This window comes from Kwoniella europaea, chromosome 3 (genome assembly GCF_036810445.1).
Source record: "Kwoniella europaea PYCC6329 chromosome 3, complete sequence".
Taxonomy (NCBI): Eukaryota; Fungi; Basidiomycota; class Tremellomycetes; order Tremellales; family Cryptococcaceae; genus Kwoniella; species Kwoniella europaea.
In genome coordinates, this window is record NC_089489.1 from 1,909,632 (window position 1) to 1,922,991 (window position 13,360).

The following is a 13,360-nucleotide window of genomic DNA, read 5'->3' on the forward strand; positions in this document are numbered from 1 at the left end:
TCAAGAAGATACTCTCCTTCTCACTCGATCTCACTGTATCCTATCGACTCACCTGCCAGCGAAATGTCACAAGAGGTCATGCTCCCGCAAGGTTGGGAAGCCAGATGGTGAGTTGACTGTTTCTCACTGAATCGCACAACAGCTAATTATTCGTCGTAGGGATCCACAATCAAATGCTTATGTCTATGTTGGTGAGTGTAGCCTTCCATATGCCAACTGAAGTAAGCTAACACACAAAACCACAGAGCAATCCACCGGTAGATCTCAATGGGAAGTCCCAACCCAACCTTCCTACGGCTCATCCAACCCTTCCGTCTCTCCTGCTCCTCAACCCTCTTCCACTCACCACCGACCAGGCCGTCGGCAGTATCCCACCGCTCAGATCCAACAGGTATATGGAGGAGGAGGATATGATACCCAACCTCAACAACCTATAGCAGCATCTGGATATCCCGATCAACAACAGCAGCAGCAACAACCTCAGTATTTCACACCTGGCTTTGGTGGAGCTGATCCCGCTCAGCAACAACAGCCTGCTTATGGGGCTTCCCCTGCACCTGCTTACGGTGGTGCCGCACCAGCACCCGCGTATGGTCAACAGCAACAACCAGGTTATCCCGGTCAACAACCCGTCGACCAAATGGCTAATCAATTCCAACAGATGAATGTGGGTTATGGAGGTGGAAAGCAACTTCATCAGATCCAAACTGTCAACCTGATTGGTATGCAACCAGACGTAACAGGATTAGATGCACCACCACCACCTTACCTCCTTCCTCCTAACGCAGCTGTCACTGCTTCTCCACATATCCAACCTGATCCCTCCTATCAACGATGTACCTTAACGTCCATGCCTACCACTCAGTCTCTACTCAACAAATCGAAATTGCCCTTAGCTTTAGTCATGGCACCCTATCGATCGTACAGAGGAGAAGTCGACGGTGACGATCCCGTACCAGTCGTAGAAGACAGTGTAATCGCAAGATGTAGAAGATGTAGAGCGTATATCAACCCTTTCGTCACGTTCATCGAAGGTGGTAATAGGTGGAAATGTTGTATGTGTGGTTTAAGTAACGAAGTACCTCAACTGTTCGACTGGAATCAGGCTGAGAACAAACCTGCCGATCGATGGTCAAGGAAAGAACTCAACCATTCAGTTGTAGAATTCATCGCCCCGACTGAATATATGGTCAGACCACCTCAACCACCCGTATACGCCTTTGTCATTGACGTATCCCAACAAGCCATCCAATCAGGTATGGTAGCCGTCGCAGCTCGAACGATTTTGGAAAGTCTGGATAATATCCCTAATGCCGACAATCGAACTAAAGTAGCTATCATAGCTGTATCAACTTCACTTTATTTCTTCTCTTTACCTGCCGGTGCCACCGAGGCTTCCATGTTGGTCGTATCCGATCTTTCAGATGTCTTCTTACCTAAACCCGTCGATTTACTTGTCAACTTGACGGAATCTCGTCCAGCTATCGAATCGCTCCTGGGCAAATTAAGCGACATGTTCCAAGATTCCCACACGGTCGGTAACGCCCTTGGATCGGGTCTACAAGCTGCTCATCAACTTATCGGTAAGATCGGTGGTAAGATCATTGCTCTCACCGCGACATTACCGACATTAGGTGAAGGAGCATTGAAAGCTAGAGACGATCCAAAGTTACTCGGTACATCCAAAGAATCATCTTTGCTCAATGCCGCTTCAAGCTTTTACAAGACTTTCGCTATCGAATGTTCGAAACAACAAGTTGCCGTTGACATGTTCCTGTTCTCGACGAATTATACCGACGTAGCTACTTTATCATGTTTACCGAGATATACAGCTGGTCAAACTTACTTGTACCCCGGATTCAACGCCTCACGATCAGAAGATGCTATCAAGTTCGCGACTGAGTTCGGTAAAGTCCTGGCTATGCCTATGGGTCTAGAAGCTGTGATTAGAGTTAGAGCAACGAGGGGTATAAGGATGTCCGCTTTCCATGGTAATTTCTTCATTCGATCTACCGACTTATTGGCTTTACCTGTTGTTCCTACCGATCAAAATTATGTTATTGAATTACAGCTCGAAGATGATATAAAGGGATCATTCGTAGTTCTTCAAACTGCTATCTTACATACCACTTGTTATGGTGAGAGAAGAATTAGAGTTATCACTCAAGCTATGCCTACGACAGATTCGATCTCGGAGCTATACGGTTCAGCAGATCAAGTTGCCATCGCTACCTACCTTACCAACAAGGCTGTGGAGAGATCAATGTCACATTCATTAGACGATGCTAGGAACACCATCACGAAGAACCTCAGTGATATATTGGCTGTATACAAGAACCAGGTTACCTCTTCGTCCGGTGGTGCATCAGCACAATTGGCCGTTCCAGAGAATCTCAAATTATTACCATTGTTATGTTGTGGATTAGTGAAACATGTTGGTTTGAGGGAAGGTGCATCTATCCCACCCGATCTTAGAGCATATGCTCAATGTTTGTTAACCACTTTACCATGTCAATCGCTCGTTCCCTACATACACCCAAGATTCTACTCTTTACACAACATGCCTAACGAAGCTGGGAATATCAACAGTGAAACTGGACAGATGGTACTTCCCCCAGCACTTAACTTGACTTCAGAAAGATTAGAAAGACATGGATTGTTCCTTATTGAAGATTCTCAGAATATATTCATATGGGTAGGACACGAGGCGGTCCCACGTCTAATTCAAGATGTCTTCGGTTTGAATGATTACGGTGAACTTCAAGGTGGTAAATCGACTTTACCCCTGTTGGATAACCCATTCTCTCAAAGGGTTAATAATATCATAGCGAAGACTAGAGAATTGAGAAGAGGTGTATATAGACCTCATGTCTATGTGGTGAAATCTGATGCTGAACCTGCATTGAGATCGTGGGCTTTGAGTTTGTTGATTGAAGATAGGATGGATCATATGAGTAGTTATGCTCAGTATTTGACGACTGTCAAGAATAAGGTGGGTTATTTTATCTTTTTAGGTACGAATGATAGTTGAGCTGATGATTTTTGAATTTGAATTTGGCAGGTGAATGGCAATTAGTATTGATAAATCAATACGAAACAAAGTAATGCAAGACATCCATAGACAGTCAAATTCAGCAGTGTTTTAAATATATGCATGAGATTGGTGTTGAATGTTGAGATAGTGGTCGAGGTTGTTTGATATAGTATGAACAGTATATACCAAAATCACAAAATGAAATGTATACATGGTGAATCTATAATATGGGTACGAATACAATTTATAACATGAACGAGGGAGTGATTCTTTTCAGACATAGGGATGATGAGGTAGGAGTACGGAATAAGATGGTTGTAGGTGTGAGAGGGATATAATTGGTTTATTAACCACGTTTGATCTCAATACTACACCCATCAGAAGGATATATCATCAGCTCTCTCTTCTCTCTATCGATCACGACTATGAGTGTCTGTACAGTACAATCACTCATCCCCCACCCATAATCTCAACCAATAAATCCCTAAATATACTTCTCATCTTCTCTTCATTCCCTACATTCCACTCTACACTGGTCGCTATGGATATCGTTGTAGTCTCCACTTTGACCGTATCACCTTCTGGATCTTCTTCTGGTATTGTCTCAGATGACTCTGAAGTGATTTTTAGTGATATAGGCCACGCCTCTGTACGATAAACCATGTCATAATTAAATGAATATTTAGTTAATTTACCCATACAACATCATATAGTATGAAGTATAGTATGATTTTCAATAGTGAGATCCACTCACCATCGTTCTCCTCGAAATGGAGGAAAGTGAGATCTTCCAATTCATCAAATTGGTCTTGGGTCAATACGTGAGGGATGGTAAGTTCTATTGACTGTATTGGAGTAAAGTGTCATCAGTATATGTGAGCGAGCAATCAAGAAATGGGATTGGATATTCGGTTATAGATGCGAAAAAAACTCACATGAGGTGGTCTGGGTGCAGGCATTTCTTTCCCAGCTGTAGGATGAGGACGTTATAGGTGGTCGGAATTGCGAGTGCGAACGAGAGCTTAGATTGTCAATGATGTCTGTCAGCTATAGAGTATATTTGTGCAAGTACCAACATGGTGAGAGATGAATACAAGCAAAGATGCATCGTGTGTGTGCCCGTTGGTGTTAAATATATATATATATATATATGCAATACATAATAACGATTGATGTATCAAACTTGTGAGAACGACGGATCTGTACTGATGAAACGACTCAAAGGTGTCTTTTTGTCATCACAACATTTACACTCACTTGCCGCAAGGATCTTCATGGTGATCATCCCTTTGATAGCAGAACAATGGAGTATATCCAGCATATCCTTTATACAATAACCTAATCCATTTATACATGCATGTCATGGTTATGAAAGATGACTATTGTATTCATATATCGATATGCATACAATGATCATGAGAAAAGATAGATGTCTCACTGGGGATTCTCAGCCCTCCTAAAGCACGCAACCCACTTATCACCTTTATTCCTCTCCACCTTCTTTCCTTCCTCTGTGGACGTACGGGCAGCTTCCAATATCGGATCATCCTCCAACTCCGAATTGGGGATGGGAATGAATAGTGGGTGGTTGTTCAAATGATGAGCCATCCAATCGTGAAGGTCTGTGCGTATCAATGTCAGTCTGTCAGCTATGATGAACATCCAGTACAACGAACGTTCTTCTTTTTTCAGAAAGTAGGAGGGGAGTTCATTGTTACTCACCTTTCACATCAGTCACAGTATATAAGATACCACCTGGTTTAAGCACGTATGCGTATTCAGCTAATAAACCTGGGCTATATCGTTCAATCACAATCACCATTACAAATCAGCAATAAACCTCTCCACTCTTAGAGAGATTAATCATCACTCACGTTATGATTCTCGCTTTCTGTTTACGATTCTTGAAGTGAGGATCGGGGAATAAGAAGAATATCTTGGATAGCTAAAATCAAAAGCAACAAATTAGCATAATAATAATGTCATACAGAGAATTCCTCTTGTCAGGTTGATAAACCCACCTGACCCTTATCAAAAAAGTTCGTTATATGTTTCATCGCATTCGCTCGTATCACCGAGACGTTCTGATATTCCCCCGGTTTCTTCTCGGACGATTCGGAAGGTAAGAGAGATTGAGATTGACGGGTGGCAGCAATTCGGTCGGTCACATATTTAGTCACGGATGTACGGATTTCCATTCCTACAGACCATGAAGAATGAGGTCAGCTTTTACTATCTGTAAAGAGAGTTTGGTTATTGATGATAATGAGTAGACTCCATGTCTTAGTGTCAGAACAGCAGAAAAGGATTGTCGCAAAGATCATTGCACTCCTCTTACTCACCTAACATCAAGGTATCCGGAAACATCGGTGCCAAAGCCATCAACAATCCTCCAAATCCACAACCTACATCTGCCCATTCCACTTTCTTGGTATTTTGTCCAGGCAGGGGTTCGGCTTGGTCCGGATAAGAGAAGTATTGAGGGTAATGGAATGACCAGTCCATTGCAGAGGGTGATTTTGGGCTATACCAGTTACAAATAACAAAGACAGAGATCAGTATACCTTTGGTCTTAACATATGACATATAAGGACGACTTCATCTCCCATTCCAATTCGAATGGTCGTTGGAGGAGAATCAGAACTCAAACTCACTAATCCAGCTCATGATCTACAAATACATTCGCATGTGCTCTCTGCCTATAGAACCGTTTCTATGATCACAAAACAACTATCAGCCCTCGTTCACTTACCTATCGTTCCAGTACATATGCGCATTATCTTGACGCACCTGAGGTATTTGTAACAATCCGACATTGGCTTGATCCGGTGTGTTGACACCATTCGTACTCGGAGTCAAAGATATACCTGTTGATGGTCCAGCTTCCATTTCTGTTGCTTCCACTTGATCGTGTGTTCGTTTTGACATTGTGTTGCGGTTCAGACTTTCGATGTATCTGATCTGAGAATGGCTATGGTCTTACAACTTTTGAACTCGGTCGCATTGGGGGTTTCAACTTTTGGAAGTGAAATAGGCAAAGTCACGTGACATTCTTCTCACCACCTCGAAATCGTTGATTCGTTCCGACTCACTCCCTGTGCTCACCTCTCGTTTCCTCTCCTTTCTTTGACTTGCATCTCCCATCTCACTTCATTCGATAGTAAACATAATAGCCAACAGGAGTACATCATCAGCTCTCGATGCTCCTCCGTCGTCTCTACTCTTCCCTCCCCTCAACGAGGGTGGGCGGCACATCCACTGCCCTATCTTCCATACCCAGCGCAACAGGTTCCAAACCCTCTATCAGGGGACGTATCAAGCCTCGTTCAGCCAATACTTCAGCACTGTGTAAACCCAAACAACCCATCTCTGTATCAACCGTACCTAAATCAGAGGGGAATGGTAGAGTCAGACGAAGGATTAGGTCCATCTCGAATCCCAATCACGAGATCAACGTCGTATCCGATTCAAACAGAACCTCATCAACTGGACCATTATCAATATTCGATATCGAGGAAGATTATTCCAACCCCTCTACCGCACCTACATCGACCTCCCCCTCATCACCTCGACTTCTATTCACTCATCCAGTACCATCAAAAGATGCCGTAGAAGGTTTTAAACCCATTTACTTATATCCTGAACAATTCAAATTACATTACACTTTCACCCCTTCTCATCATCCTCTACCACTCAACATGGGTACAGCCATATATACTCATCCCCGAAACTCAATCTCCACCAAAAGCGATGAACTAGAGGATATATTTAGTAAACCCTCTGGACCTGATCCTACCAAGTCCCTCCGACGAACGACCAAGAGTGGATTAGGCGACCATCATAGAGTACTTTCCAATTTATCTCATCCGGAATTATTACATCATTTAGGAGGGCTGGTAGATCCCTGGGCAGCTCATCAGATCCAATCGGATTCGGGGTTAGGCTTGGAAGCGATCTTATCGAGCAAGTTGAACGAGTTGAAAGAATCTTCCAAGAAGGAACAAGAACAATTGGAACGAATCTTCAGTGGATCGGAAACTAAAGATAGCTCGAGAGGGGTAATACAATCGAAAGGTGAAGTGGAAGTAAATACCAAAGATGCGAATTTAGATGAAGTTGTAGGAGGGTTAAACGATGTTCTGGCTAAGATGGGATTATCAGGATCGACAAAGGAAACAGTACAGGAAGGTGGAGTGATGTTGGATAGTGTAAAGAGGAAGAGAAAGAAGAAGATCTCGAAACATAAATACAAGAAGAGGAGAAAGGTGAGTCAAAGACCTAAATCCATCCTGCTTTGATTTTCTATATGACAATGGCAATAACAAACACCTGTATTCTCATTGTCATTTTCGTTGTTGTAAACAACATGTAGTGAATTATTGCTGACTATCAGTCCGTTCATTCACCTTTCTAGGCTACTCGTGCTCTCAGGAAGAGATTAGGAAAGTAAACGTAGTTGGTCAAGTAGGAACAGTATGCATAGGAAAAGTATTGCATGCACGGTTCATAGAGTATTAAAGATTCGACAATTGTGTTCATTTTCCAAGGAAAATCAGTAGCAAATTGATCGAATCTTGCTTATTCCTTGACCATTCAGATAGCTTTTACGACATCTTTGGCTAATCCAACTTTTCTAAATGCCAAAAAGATTATAACCAGCACTAACTCATTTCCGTCAATAAACGCTAAATCACATAGGCCAATTTACTTACCGAACCAACAACAAGCTGCGTTAAACCATAATGATACTCTCAACCCCTCCAACAGATCATGCATCGATTCGAGCCGAGTCAAGATAATCGATGACAAACATAGATCTAATGTACCTGCAATATAAATCGAACAAACACACAGATTAATCAGCATACTGTACTGTGTCTAGACAGCTCGGAATTGGTGATAGGGGAGGAGTACTGACTTGCAAAGCAACTTGAAGCAATGCACCAGGTATACTTTGCTCGTCACTGCACGAAGTAATATCCAATAAGCAAACCACTTTCCACTGGTCTAACGATATCTCACTCACTCATCAACTAAATTGGTCATGACACTGCCAATGGGGATAGTTAGAACTGAAAATACTGGTGGGATATCTGTCAAACAGTATGTTATAAATACCAGTTGAATCAGCTATAACATTACATCAATCGTACAGAATCACCATCTCTATCACTATCGCGTGAGTGGTTTGATGTGATTGATCACGATCGGTTCACTGACAAGGTGAATCCTCTACCAATCCAGCCTGAGTGACAGAGAATAACAACAAGCTCAATCCGACGGTTATCAACCCTGCACCTGTCCAATCCACCTTCCTACTCTTCTCCAGTACCAACAGGTATGCCCGTCAGTGGATCTCGAGGAGGGGCGATCTTATCGTCGGAAGGGATATAAATTATTCCCGTGATGATAGGTAGGATAAGAATAAAAAGGTATTGCCAACCTTTTCTATGAACCAGTAGATCATGTCAACCAATCATCAACCTGACTTACCTGAATTTGTGTGAGTGGACAGGAAATATATACAGCCTGTGAAAGTAAGATTGGATAGATGGGAGCTCACTTCGTTGTACCAGCTATCAATCCGCCTACGACTTCGCCCACAACAGCACCTAACGGAGTACCCACTCCCAACGCTGCGAATGCCATTGTCCGTGAGGGTTCTTGGCGGAATGTTATTCCTATTATACCGAATCCTGCTGGGGCCGAGATCGAGAGACCTAATCCGGCGATGGCTCGGAAGACCGTTAAAGCGATTCGGTTCTGTTTCAGGCCGGTCAATATACAGTACAGTACATCACAATACAGTGCTTCGTTACCAACACCAATATGATATACTGTACTTACTGATATTACACCCGAAACTATATTGGCTATCGTACTGACCAACATACCCAGGAGATAGACTTTTCTTCGACCGTACAGATCGGCCAATCTTCCTGATACCAACAGACCACTGATCCAATCAGGTTCAATACATATCCAATACACTCTTGGGATCGAATGAAAGATTTCACTGACCAGCTCTGGATGTGCAAGGTTTTATTAGCTTGTGAAACGGACATGTTACTACCAGTAATTCACATAAGCCAATTGATAAGCCGAAGTTACCTAATTAACCTTCCATCAGCTCAATCACATAGCTTCCATATCCGATAGCTATTGAGGGAGCGGAAATGTACCCATTGAACGGCCAAGACGGAAACATTGTAATAATCAGCCATAACAGGTATGATCAACAATCCCGATCCTACAGATAATGACTTGTCATCCTCCTTATCATCAGCTCAAATCGACATAGTAAGTATCACAGCAGTACAGTAGCAGAACTTACCATCATGAAGTGAGTGACTGATATAGTCCCACCTAGCATGATCTTTTGCACTCGACTAAGTGCCAGGGATTGAACAATGATTGAATCTTGTGGTATGGCCATCACATCTTCGTCGGGTATCTTTTCAGAAGTAACGGTACTAGAGGCCTCCTCGATTCCATCTTTGGTTTCTTTCCCTTCATCGTTGTTCGATGGGTCTCGAGTGATGGGCTTGGGATCCATCATCTCTGCTAGATCTTCAGCCGGCGTCATGATATCAGTAACAAGCAAAGTGAGCTTATCTTTCTAACGTTAATGATTGAGTGGAGCATGAGGACGTATGGATGTGAATGCACTGAGGAATTGATCAAAGGAATCTTAGTGCCGTGTCTTCGTTGTAACCCTTCGATGTCAATACACACAACACACACACATTCAACTACAGTGTCCATCATTCTCCACTTTTATCGGACATCCTGTGGGTGGTCAACTTGGATCCTTTGATGGGTATTTTGATCGGATCACACCGATCACTGTCTGCTAACCCAAGCTGAACCAAAGTCCAGAAAGATCAAACATGTGCTGATTGAATAAGCATCCACTCGTACACAGAGGTTTTCGACCACAGAAACAAATATGATTGTGAACAGACTAGACGCAAAGCAAAATAACAAGAACAATATATGCATTTTCACTCGTCTAGATGTAACACGCTTGCGAACGTGTCTTTGTTCGCCGGTTGTCAATCCGATACCGGAGTGGAGAACGTGAATCATAATTCCGTGACGTCCGGAACGATACTAACTTAGCTTTGCATAAGTATGCTATAGCATTTCGAAAATCCGCTTCGAAAAGTGGTAAACGGCGTATATCCGGACTTTACTTATACCGCTGTCAAGGGAAACAACCGCCGGGTCCCTGAAGATCACCAAATCAAACCCTTGAACCAAAATTTTCTGGTTCAGCTTCAGTAACTAACGTTCAGCTAACTCCAACATATACGTGCGTTTTATCCGTCTAACGCACGATGGATGGGTGGGGCGGACCGATAAGGTAACTTCAAGTCAACGCGCCAAAAGCAAAATTTTCAACGCCTTGGTTATTCTTCCACTCTCTTTTGATCCAGACTTTGACGCCATCGATGCTAAACAGCCTGTAAAAGTGTAAATCTCTAAAATGGATAAACTGTTGAACTGCTTAAAATGTAAATTTCTCCACCCCGCTTTCGCACCCATTAGATCACTCGGTGCTTATCGGGCCCACTTGGCCACTTGGGTGGAGAACAATGAGAGCAAGGTAGAATACCAATGAATCATTTCATATTAAAATTTGAAAGACATATATAGAACGTGTATGGATCGTTCTTTTCGAGTCTTTTTCCCTTCCCCTCCTCCTTCAGTGTATTTCATTGTTCACCTCTGCTCTAGTCTATTTTGTTCTTCTAAGACGACTTTGGGTTGTACGATACTGTTTGTGAACTTGGTAAAATGTCACCTATTCGACCTACTAAAATAACTATCGATCCCATCGCCATCAACCAAGATGTGTCAGAACACGGAAATACCATATCTGGTTTATCAACAGCAACAAACACACCATGGAACGAAGATCAGAGATTCTTCCCATCGGGTCCTTCCACCGCGGTGAACACCCCTGCTGCGGGTGAAGATAAACCTTTTTTGTTTCCCTCTTCTGCACCATTGTCAAGGATGACCACTAGAGTTTCTGAGCAGTCGGAGAGAGAAAAAGAAGAGAAGGAAGAGAAAGAGGATGAATTGGCATCTGGCCAACAGACACCGGCGGTAGAACCTGAAAATTTAGTTGGTGCATTGGACAGTTATCCTTTACCGGAGAAAACTAGATTATCAAAGAGTAAACAGATCATTCTGGGTGCGGTAATGATGAGCACTACATTTGTCGCAGTAAGTACCATCAAGTCTGATCTATCACTACCGACTAACACACTGACTGGCATGTTGCCATATTGATAGTCCGCCACCAACTCAAGTACACTATTGGTCATTCCCAGTATCGCGAAGGACTTGGGTGTGACTGAGCTCCAAGCTCAATGGGTTAGTTCAGCTTATGCCTTAGCGAATGGATGGTAAGTCCTTGATTTCCCCTTGAAGGCTGAAAGCTCATGGTTAACGGGTGTAACTTTGATTCTCAATCTATAGTGGTCTGCTACTAGCAGGAAGAATCGCCGATCTGTATGGTAAAAAATGGCTTTTCCTCATTGGAATGGGTCTCTTCGTAGTTTTCAGTATCATCTCAGGTGTAATCCGGGTGAGTCTTCGAATAATCGTCAAACGTACCACACCTCAACCTCAAGTCTTCACGTTTTACTGATCATAAGCAAATATTTTAGGACTATATCGGCATCTGTGTTGTACGAGCTATTGCCGGTCTTGCAATTTCTATCTCCCTCCCAGCTGCATTTGGTATTATCGGAGTTACTTTCACTGAAGAACCAGGAAGGACCATGGCATTTTCAGCTCTGGCTTTGGGGTATCCAGTCGGTGGTGGACCAGGTATGATCTTTGCTGGTGTAGTTGCAGGTGCAAGCACGTAAGTTCATCATCACTATCCACAGTAAACACAAGCTGATATTCGAGTGATTGTCACAGTCGAGCATGGCAATATGTCTTCTTCATCCTTGCCGGACTCGCCCTCATCCCAATTGTTGCAGGAACGTTTGTCATCCCTCACGATCCACCCAAGATGGTAACAGCAACCACGAACAGACGAGTCGACTGGCTTGGTGCGTTCTTGATTACAGCAGCATTGAGTTTGTTCAGTTTCGCAATTACTCAAAGTGGTCTGGTGGAAAATGGATGGGGTCAGCCTTGTGAGTGTCCATATTACAACGACCAGTGAATAATCTATGTGCTAAACCCTGTCAAAATATTCTAGATATCGGTGTTTGTCTCGGTATCTCCGTTGTATTGTTTGTCGTATGGGGTTTCTGGGAGAAATGGGTCGTCAAGAACACCACTATCCCTCCTTTGGTCAATATGTCAATCTTCTCAAGACATGAATGGAAAGTCACTTCGATCTTGTCACTTTCATTCTGCGGGTACCTCGCTATTGCTGTAAGTCCCTTGATAATTTTACAATAATCATGTTCATTCCTTTGTTGACGTTATGTCATTTGTGGCTATTCAGGGCTGGTTGTACCTCACCACGATATGGTATCAAAACCTCAAGGGAGATTCGCCCATCATGAACGCCGTGCATGTCATCCCAGCTCCTATCGTGGGTATGGTAGCCTGCATCATTGTGCCCCTACTAGCACCCCGAATGAGAGCTGCTTACCTCCTCATCATCGGAGGGATGTGCACGGCACTCGCTCAAGTGTTGTTCGCCGTGGCTCCGGTAGACTCCATCTATTGGGGATGCGAATTCATGTCCAACATAGTGACTCCTTTTGGAGCCGACTTTACGGTCGGTATTGGCTCAGTATTGATCTCCAATCTGGTTCTCGAGTGAGTGCGAGAAGAACATAGGCAAATTGAAATTGATGAAGAAAGTTTATTGACATCCTTTGGTGGTACAACAGGGACGAACAAGCCTTAGCAGGAGCCTTATTCCAAACGGCTCTTCAAATCGCCTCTACCGTGGGCGTATGCATAGCCTCCCTGGTGCAGACCAACATAACCGCTCAAAGTGGTTCGCTACATACGGGGTTGAAAGATGCTTTCTGGTTGATGGCTGGATTTTCATGGTTATCAGCTATTATCGCTGCTGCCACACTTTGGAAAGTAGGGTTGGCAAAGGATATTGGCAAGTTGGTCAATGGTCAGATGAATGAGAAGAGGTAATTTGGGTTGTATGATCGGTGCTTTGTTGGCTTTTATAATGAAACATAGACAAATAGATTTATAAATCCTAGACATATACATTTAGAAACGAATTGACGGACAATGGACATTATAACAATCTTTTCCTTGTATTTCATGTTCTCTTCCATATACAATCATCCCATTTTTTTCATTTAATTAAGAGAATATCGC

General features: G+C 43.1%; 6 protein-coding genes across 6 annotated transcripts; 3 read left to right on the plus strand and 3 right to left on the minus strand.

Moving 5' to 3' along the window:
• Positions 1 to 63: 63 nt before the first annotated feature.
• Positions 64 to 3,031, plus strand: V865_008569 (protein transporter SEC24; the record flags this gene model as incomplete). The annotated part of the gene is made up of 3 exons (XM_066232303.1): positions 64 to 107; positions 160 to 191; positions 246 to 3,031. The coding sequence occupies 3 exons, from the start codon at positions 64 to 66 to the stop codon at positions 3,029 to 3,031; spliced, it is 2,862 nt and encodes a 953-aa protein (XP_066088400.1).
• Positions 3,032 to 3,484: 453 nt separating this feature from the next.
• V865_008570 (uncharacterized protein) lies at positions 3,485 to 3,993 on the minus strand (the record flags this gene model as incomplete). Its single annotated transcript, XM_066232304.1, has 3 exons — positions 3,485 to 3,681; positions 3,789 to 3,879; positions 3,970 to 3,993. 3 exons carry the CDS (start codon positions 3,991 to 3,993, stop codon positions 3,485 to 3,487), a joined length of 312 nt encoding a protein of 103 aa, XP_066088401.1.
• Positions 3,994 to 4,468: 475 nt separating this feature from the next.
• Positions 4,469 to 5,962, minus strand: V865_008571 (tRNA (guanine-N(7)-)-methyltransferase; the record flags this gene model as incomplete). The annotated part of the gene is made up of 7 exons (XM_066232305.1): positions 4,469 to 4,656; positions 4,757 to 4,830; positions 4,909 to 4,979; positions 5,056 to 5,234; positions 5,377 to 5,558; positions 5,689 to 5,747; positions 5,825 to 5,962. 7 exons carry the CDS (start codon positions 5,960 to 5,962, stop codon positions 4,469 to 4,471), a joined length of 891 nt encoding a protein of 296 aa, XP_066088402.1.
• A 272-nt stretch (positions 5,963 to 6,234) lies between these two features.
• Positions 6,235 to 7,484, plus strand: V865_008572 (uncharacterized protein; the record flags this gene model as incomplete). Its single annotated transcript, XM_066232306.1, has 2 exons — positions 6,235 to 7,299; positions 7,449 to 7,484. 2 exons carry the CDS (start codon positions 6,235 to 6,237, stop codon positions 7,482 to 7,484), a joined length of 1,101 nt encoding a protein of 366 aa, XP_066088403.1.
• An 865-nt stretch (positions 7,485 to 8,349) lies between these two features.
• Positions 8,350 to 9,620, minus strand: V865_008573 (uncharacterized protein; the record flags this gene model as incomplete). The annotated part of the gene is made up of 6 exons (XM_066232307.1): positions 8,350 to 8,482; positions 8,598 to 8,797; positions 8,882 to 9,058; positions 9,119 to 9,145; positions 9,217 to 9,297; positions 9,369 to 9,620. The coding sequence occupies 6 exons, from the start codon at positions 9,618 to 9,620 to the stop codon at positions 8,350 to 8,352; spliced, it is 870 nt and encodes a 289-aa protein (XP_066088404.1).
• A 1,214-nt stretch (positions 9,621 to 10,834) lies between these two features.
• V865_008574 (uncharacterized protein) lies at positions 10,835 to 13,168 on the plus strand (the record flags this gene model as incomplete). The annotated part of the gene is made up of 8 exons (XM_066232308.1): positions 10,835 to 11,269; positions 11,339 to 11,451; positions 11,525 to 11,633; positions 11,716 to 11,915; positions 11,975 to 12,195; positions 12,261 to 12,439; positions 12,513 to 12,832; positions 12,907 to 13,168. 8 exons carry the CDS (start codon positions 10,835 to 10,837, stop codon positions 13,166 to 13,168), a joined length of 1,839 nt encoding a protein of 612 aa, XP_066088405.1.
• Positions 13,169 to 13,360: the final 192 nt, after the last annotated feature.